The sequence below is a fragment of the Oncorhynchus nerka genome, unplaced genomic scaffold, assembly GCF_034236695.1.
Source record: "Oncorhynchus nerka isolate Pitt River unplaced genomic scaffold, Oner_Uvic_2.0 unplaced_scaffold_1020, whole genome shotgun sequence".
Taxonomy (NCBI): Eukaryota; Metazoa; Chordata; class Actinopteri; order Salmoniformes; family Salmonidae; genus Oncorhynchus; species Oncorhynchus nerka.
In genome coordinates this window covers 202,147-210,700 of record NW_027040281.1, presented here as the reverse complement: position 1 = coordinate 210,700, position 8,554 = coordinate 202,147, and the positions used below count along the sequence as shown (strand labels likewise).

General features: G+C 47.9%; 1 protein-coding gene across 1 annotated transcript in view; it reads right to left on the bottom strand.

The window, feature by feature from the left end:
* Positions 1 to 325: 325 nt before the first annotated feature.
* LOC135570218 (probable JmjC domain-containing histone demethylation protein 2C) overlaps positions 326 to 8,554 on the bottom strand; it is a 35,004-nt gene continuing 26,775 nt past the window's right edge. The window contains exons 3-7 of the mRNA XM_065016332.1: positions 5,588 to 5,677; positions 4,201 to 4,328; positions 1,684 to 1,900; positions 754 to 965; positions 326 to 625 (exon numbers count right to left, since the gene is read on the bottom strand). Of these exons, the coding sequence (XP_064872404.1) occupies positions 326 to 625; positions 754 to 965; positions 1,684 to 1,900; positions 4,201 to 4,328; positions 5,588 to 5,677 (947 nt within the window). The remainder of the gene's footprint in view (positions 626 to 753; positions 966 to 1,683; positions 1,901 to 4,200; positions 4,329 to 5,587; positions 5,678 to 8,554) is intronic.

Here is an 8,554-nt window from a genome sequence, read left to right as displayed (position 1 = left end):
GTCCCTGTCTCCAACACTCTCTGAACAGCTTCCAGTTGCCAGGGTGTCGATGGTCTTTCAGCCAGAGCAGTCTGCACATCATACAACCAGCAGTGGGAATGTCAGCATGGAGCTGCAGGGCCTTTCTCTAGCTGAGGCTTGGGTTCAGGAAGCTCTTCTGTCCCCGTCCCAGGGTTAGGAACTCCAGTCCCAGGGTTAGGACCTGTCCCAGTCCCAGGGTTAGGGACCTGTCCCAGTCCCAGGGTTAGGACCTGTCCGCCCCAGGCTTAGGACCTGTCCCAGCCCCAGGCTTAGGACCTGTTCCGTCCCGGGTTAGGACCTGTTCTCACGTCCCGGGGTTAGGACCTGTTCCCGTCCCGGGGTTAGGACCTGTCCCAGTCCCGGGGTTAGGACCTGTCCCAGTCCCAGGGTTAGGACCTGTCCCAGTCCCAGGCTTAGGACCTGTCCCAGTCCCAGGCTGCTTCTTCCTCTCGATCCTCTCTGTCTTCACCTCCCTGTCCTCTGTGGTGGTGGCCTCCAGCTTCAGACTCAGCTTGGCTCCTCGGCTGGCAGGGATTTTGTTCTCCACCACGGACGCGATGATGTCATCCAGGATGTTGGGCATGCTACGGCCGCCCTTCCCCATCTGGACAGGAGAGATACAGCATCAGAACATGTGAATCAGTATGTTGAAATAATACCCGTGTTATTCCCTCCATACAGCAAGATAATGGTGGACTGGGTGTGTGTGTCTCTCTGTCCCGGGCCACGTACCTGTGCTGCGGGGGAGTATACAGGAGCGAAGGCCATGCCAGCATCAGTCGAGCCCAGACGTAGTTTACCAGCGGTGGTCGTCAGGAGGTCTCTTAGAGTAGAGCCCTGTTCTGTGATGTTAGACACCAGGCTAGAGGCTTTACAGTGGAGAGACTCCAGGCTACTGACCTTCTCCTCCTTGCCCACCTTACCCAGAGGAGACTCCTTGTTCTCTACACCAGAGACAAGACATATCAGTCACAATACATCATCACACCAGTAACAACTAACCTCTGGAGATATCTGGTATTTATCATCATCACACCAGTAACAACTAAGCATTGTATAACTACAGTCATACTGAGCCCTAAACAGGAGGGTTGGAACGCTGCTGTATAACTACAGTCATACTGAGCCCTAAACAGGAGGGTTGGAACGCTGCTGTATAACTACAGTCATACTGAACCCTAAACAGGAGGGTTGGAACGCTGCTGTATAACTACAGTCCTACTGAGCCCTAAACAGGAGGGTTGGAACGCTGCTGTATAACTACAGTCATACTGAACCCTAAACAGGAGGGTTGGAACGCTGCTGTATAACTACAGTCATACTGAGCCCTAAACAGGAGGGTTGGAACGCTGCTGTATAACTACAGTCCTACTGAGCCCTAAACAGGAGGGTTGGAACGCTGCTGTATAACTACAGTCATACTGAACCCTAAACAGGAGGGTTGGAACGCTGCTGTATAACTACAGTCATACTGAGCCCTAAACAGGAGGGTTGGAACGCTGCTGTATAACTACAGTCATACTGAACCCTAAACAGGAGGGTTGGAACGCTGCTGGCAGCCTGACAAGAACACAAACTAGACACACGCTGAGAGGAAAGTTCTCAGCGGGCCGGGCTAACAGTCAGATTGACCAGCAGACAGAGTGCGCTACCGTGATGTACCTTTCTTGTCTTCCCGTGACTTCTGTTCCGTCAGGTCAGCCAGGAAGTGGAGAGGGCTCTGGGACTCCGGAGGAGTCAGTTTGGAGTCAGAGGAGGGGTCCGAGGCAGGGCTGGAGCCTCCGTTAGTCTCAGCTTTACCCTGGATGGGGTTCAGCTGCTCGGTCTTCACGTTACATAGAGAGATCTTGTTGCAGTGGTTTAACACGTTCTGGAGAACCTGACCAGGAGAGACAGGTCAACAACAACACGTCACAGACTACACAGGTCAACAACAACACGTCACAGACTACACAGGTCAACAACAACACGTCACAGACTACACAGGTCAACAACAACAACACAGGTCAACAACAACACGTCACAGACTACACAGGTCAACAACAACACGTCACAGACTACGCAGGTCAACAACAACACGTCACAGACTACACAGGTCAACAACAACACGTCGCAGACTACACAGGTCAACAACAACACGTCGCAGACTACACAGGTCAACAACAACACGTCGCAGACTACACAGGTCAACAACAACACGTCACAGACTACACAGGTCAACAACAACACGTCACAGACTACACAGGTCAACAACAACACGTCACAGACTACACAGGTCAACAACAACACGTCACAGACTACACAGGTCAACAACAACACGTCACAGACTACACAGGTCAACAACAACAGGTCACACAGACTACACAGGTCAACAACAACACATCACAGACTACACAGGTCAACAACAACACATCACAGACACACTGTTCAACAGACTACACCGAGCTCTAACTAGTCTACACATTGAGCCAACAGACAGGCTCTAACTAGTCTATATTACTGAGCTAACAGACAGAGCTCTAACTAGTCTACATTACTGAGCAATAGATAGCTCTCAGTAATATAGACTAGTTGTTTCGCCTAATGTAGACTAGTTAGAGTTTGCCTGTTAGCTCAGTAATGACCAGCTAGAGCCCCAACAGACAGAGGCCCAACTAGTCTACATTACTGAGCCAACAGACAGAATTCAACTAGTCTACATTACTGAGCTAATGACAGAGCTCTAACTAGTCTACATTACTGAGCTAACAGAGGTCTAACTAGTCTATATTACTGAGCTAACAGACAGAACTCTAACTAGTCTATTACTGAGCTAACAGACAGAGCTCTAACTAGTCTATATTACTGAGCTAACAGACAGAGCTCCCAAACTAGTCTATATTACTGAGCTAACAGACAGAGCTCTAACTGTCTATATTACTGAGCCAACAGACAGAGCTCTTAACTAGTCTATATTACTGAGCTAACAGACAGAGCTCTAACTAGCCCATATTACTGAGCTAACAGAGGTCTAACTAGTCACATTACTGAGCTAACAGACAGAGCTCTCTAGTCTATTATGGCTACTGAGCTAAACAAACAGAGGTCTAACTAGTCTACATTACTGAGCTAACAGAGGTCTAACTAGTCTATATTTCTGAGCAACAGACAGAGCTCTAACTAGTCTATATTACTGAGCTAACAGACAGAGCTCTAACTAGTCTATATTACTGAGCTAACAGACAGAGCTCTAACTAGTCTATATTACTGAGCTAACAGACAGAGCTCTAACTAGTCTATATTACTGAGCTAACAGACAGAGCTCAATCAGTCTACATTATTGAGCTAACAGACAGAGCCTAACTAGTCTACATTACTGAGCTAACAGAGGTTCAACTAGTCTGAGATGATTGTTTAACAGGACAGAGCCTCCAAACCATCTAAGACACTGAAGCTAACAGACAGAGCTCCCACCAGTCTACATTTCTGGGCTAACAGAGGTCTAACCAGTCTTGGTTATTGATTGACATTTAACAGAGGTTCAACTAGTCTACATTACTGAGCTAACAGACAGAGCCTTTAACTGGCTCATTGCTGAGCTAACAGAGCTCTAACTAGTCTACATTACTGAGCCACAGAGGTCTAGTAGTGCACTAAATCAAATCAAATCAAATTTTCTATTTATACAGCCCTCAGACATCAGCTGGATATCTCAAAGTGCCAGGCTGTGAAACCCAGCCTAAAACCCCAAACAGCAAACAATGCAGGTGTAAAAGCATACTATATAGGGAATAGGGTTCCATAGGGCTCTGGTCAAAAGTAGTGCACTATATTGGGAATAGGGTTCTATAGGGCCCTGGTCTCCTGGTCTAAAGTAGTGCACTACGTTGGGAATAGGGTGCCATAGGGCTCTGGTCTAAAGTAGTGCACTATATAGGGAATAGGGTTCCATAGGGCCCTGGTCTCATGGTCTAAAGTAGTGCACTATATAGGGAATAGGGTTCCATAGGGCCCTGGTCTCCTGGTCTAAAGTAGTGCACTATATAGGGAATAGGGTTCCATAGAGCTCTGGTCTAAAGTAGTGCACTATGTAGGGAATAGGGTTCCATAGAGCTCTGGTCTAAAGTAGTGCACTATGTAGGGAATAGGGTGCCACTTGGGAAGCAGAAGAAACAGAGCAGAGGCAGTGTATCTCCATACCTGAGAGACTCCGTTGGTAGCAGGCAGCTTGCTGAGTAGAGGGTTGTGTTTCCCAGTACAGACACAGGGAGACCTGATGCTGTACTTCTCCATGAAAAGATGCATGGCGCTCACCACCTCTGTCAGAACTGCACAACAGACCACTGGTCATTAGTACACACTTCTGTCAGCATGTTAGACCTACACGGTGTTACTGTCAGAGGAGAACAATGTAATGGAGTCCAGTCTTGTGTTGTACTTTAACTCTGTGTTGTAATGGAGTCCTGTGTTGTACTTTAACTCTGTGTTGTAATGGAGTCCTGTCTTGAGTTGTACTTTAACTCTGTGTTGTAATGTAGTCCTGTCTTGTAGTTTAACTCTGTGTTGTAATGGAGTCCTGTGTTGTACTTTAACACCGTGTTGTAATGGAGTCCTGTCTTGAGTTGTACTTTAACTCTGTGTTGTAATGGAGTCCTGTCTTGTAGTTTAACTCTGTTGTAATGGAGTCCTGTGTTGTAGTTTAACTCTGTGTTGTAATGGAGTTCTGTCTTGTACTTTAACTCTGTGTTGTAATGGAGTCCTGTGTTGTACTTTAACTCTGTGTTGTAATGGAGTCCTGTCCTGTCTTGTAGTTTAACTCTGTGTTGTAATGGAGTTCTGTCTTGTACTTTAACTCTGTGTTGTAATGGAGTCCTGTCTTGAGTTGTACTTTAACTCTGTGTTGTAATGGAGTCCTGTCCTGTGTTGTAATGGAGTCCTGTCCTGTAGTTTAACTCTGTGTTGTAATGGAGTCCTGTCTTGTACTTTAACACCGTGTTGTAATGGAGTCCTGTCTTGTACTTTAACTCTGTTGTAATGGAGTCTTGTGTTGTACTTTAACTCTGTGTTGTAATGGAGTTCTGTCCTGTCTTGTAGTTTAACTCTGTGTTGTAATGGAGTCCTGTCTTGTACTTTAACTCTGTGTTGTAATGGAGTCCTGTCTTGTACTTTAACTCTGTTGTAATGGAGTCTTGTGTTGTACTTTAACTCTGTGTTGTAATGGAGTTCTGTCCTGTCTTGTACTTTAACACCGTGTTGTAATGGAGTCCTGTCTTGTACTTTAACTCTGTGTTGTAATGGAGTCTTGTGTTGTACTTTAACTCTGTGTTGTAATGGAGTTCTGTCTTGTCTTGTAGTTTAACTCTGTGTTGTAATGGAGTCCTGTCTTGTACTTTAACTCTGTTGTAATGGAGTCCTGTGTTGTACTTTAACTCTGTGTTGTAATGGAGTCCTGTCCTGTCTTGTAGTTTAACTCTGTTGTAATGGAGTCCTGTTTTGTGTTGTACTTTCCTAACTGAATAATGAAAGCTATTCCAGCCCAGGCTGAGGCCCAGACGGAGAGAGAGGAACAGAAATCATTGGTTCCTACCAGTTCCTGGGATAATCTGTGTTGGCATCAAGTACTTGTGACCGTGCTGCTGTCCCTTGACACACTTCAGCCAGGCGTACAGCTCTTTGTCTGGAGAAACAACAAAACACACATTACTACCCTCAAACCAACAAACCCCGTCAGGTCTCCATGGAAACCCCGTCTGGCTGCTTCCCAAACGCTACTCTAGTCCCTTTATAGTGCACTGCTTTGACCAGGGGCTCTGTGGGTGTTGGAGTGGTCCACTATGAAGGGAATAGGGTCCCATTTGGGCCTCAGCCACTACATGGGGAACAGACCGTGTTGATGTTCCACCCCTCTCTCAGGAGTTTACAGGTTCAACTGGAGAATTAGGATGAACCCTCTGCTGCTGTTTCTCAACATGGGGAACAGACCGTGTTGATGTTCCACCCCTCTCTCAGGAGTTTACAGGTTCAACTGGAGAATTAGGATGAACCCTCTGCTGCTGTTTCTCAACATGGGGAACAGACCGTGTTGATGTTCCACCCCTCTCTCAGGAGTTTACAGGTTCAACTGGAGAATTAGGATGAACCCTCTGCTGCTGTTTCTCAACATGGGGAACAGACCGTGTTGATGTTCCACCCCTCTCTCAGGAGTTTACAGGTTCAACTGGAGAATTAGGATGAACCTTCTGCTGTTTCTCAACTAGAACTACACTGTTAATGCTAATAACACACTGTCTGCTGTAGGAGCTGTGATGGATGGGGCTTCACTCTGTAGGAGCTGTGATGGATGGGGTTTCACTCTGTAGGAGCTGTGATGGATGGGGCTTCACACTCTGTAGGAGCTGTGATGGATGGGGTTTCACTCTCTCTAGGAGCTGTGATGGATGGGGTTTAACTCTCTCTAGGAGCTGTGATGGATGGGGTTTCACTCTCTCTAGGAGCTGTGATGGATGGGGATTCACTCTCTAGGAGCTGTGATGGATGGGGTTTCACTCTCTCTAGGAGCTGTGATGGATGGGGTTTCATAAACTCTAGGAGCTGTGATTGATGGGGTTTCACTCTCTGTAGGATCTGTGATGGATGGGGTTTCACACTCTGTAGGAGCTGTGATGGATGGGGTTTCACTCTCTGTAGGATCTGTGATGGATGGGGTTTCACACTCTAGGAGCTGTGATGGATGGGGTTTCACTCTGTAGGAGCTGTGATGGATGGGGTTTCACACTCTGTAGGAGCTGTGATGGATGGGGTTTCACTCTCTGTAGGAGCTGTGATGGATGGGGTTTCACTCTCTGTAGGAGCTGTGATGGATGGGGTTTCACTCTCTAGGAGCTGTGATGGATGGGGTTTCACACTGTCTGCTGTAGGAGCTGTGATGGATGGGGCTTCACACTCTCTAGGAGCTGTGATGGATGGGGTTTCACACTCTGTAGGAGCTGTGATGGATGGGGTTTCACTCTGTAGGAGCTGTGATGGATGGGGTTTCACTCTGTAGGAGCTGTGATGGATGGGGTTTCACTCTCTAGGAGCTGTGATGGATGGGGTTTCACACTCTGTAGGAGCTGTGATGGATGGGGTTTCACACTCTCTAGGAGCTGTGATGGATGGGGTTTCACACTCTGTAGGAGCTGTGATGGATGGGGTTTCACTCTGTAGGAGCTGTGATGGATGGGGTTTCACTCTCTAGGAGCTGTGATGGATGGGGTTTCACTCTGTAGGAGCTGTGATGGATGGGGTTTCACTCTGTAGGAGCTGTGATGGATGGGGTTTCACTCTCTGTAGGAGCTGTGATGGATGGGGTTTCACTCTGTAGGAGCTGTGATGGATGGGGTTTCACTCTGTAGGAGCTGTGATGGATGGGGTTTCACTCTGTAGGAGCTGTGATGGATGGGGTTTCACTCTGCTAGGAGCTGTGATGGATGGGGTTTCACTCTGTAGGAGCTGTGATGGATGGGGTTTCACACTCTCTAGGAGCTGTGATGGATGGGGTTTCACACTCTGTAGGAGCTGTGATGGATGGGGTTTCACCTCTGTAGGAGCTGTGATGGATGGGGTTTCACTCTGTAGGAGCTGTGATGGATGGGGTTTCACTCTGTAGGAGCTGTGATGGATGGGGTTTCACTCTGTAGGAGCTGTGATGGATGGGGTTTCACTCTGTAGGAGCTGTGATGGATGGGGTTTCACTCTGTAGGAGCTGTGATGGATGGGGTTTCACTCTGTAGGAGCTGTGATGGATGGGGTTTCACTCTGTAGGAGCTGTGATGGATGGGGTTTCACTCTGTAGGAGCTGTGATGGATGGGGTTTCACCTCTGTAGGAGCTGTGATGGATGGGGTTTCACCTCTGTAGGAGCTGTGATGGATGGGGTTTCACTCTGTAGGAGCTGTGATGGATGGGGTTTCACTCTGTAGGAGCTGTGATGGATGGGGTTTCACTCTGTAGGAGCTGTGATGGATGGGGTTTCACTCTGTAGGAGCTGTGATGGATGGGGTTTCACTCTCTCTAGGAGCTGTGATGGATGGGGTTTCACTCTGTAGGAGCTGTGATGGATGGGGTTTCACTCTCTAGGAGCTGTGATGGATGGGGTTTCACACTCTGTAGGAGCTGTGATGGATGGGGTTTCACTCTCTAGGAGCTGTGATGGATGGGGTTTCACTCTGTAGGAGCTGTGATGGATGGGGTTTCACTCTCTAGGAGCTGTGATGGATGGGGTTTCACTCTGTAGGAGCTGTGATGGATGGGGTTTCACACTCTGTAGGAGCTGTGATGGATGGGGTTTCACTCTGTAGGAGCTGTGATGGATTGGGGTTTCACTCTGTAGGAGCTGTGATGGATGGGGTTTCACTCTGTAGGAGCTGTGATGGATGGGGTTTCACTCTGTAGGAGCTGTGATGGATGGGGTTTCACTCTGTAGGAGCTGTGATGGATGGGGTTTCACTCTGTAGGAGCTGTGATGGATGGGGTTTCACTCTGTAGGAGCTGTGATGGATGGGGTTTCACTCTGT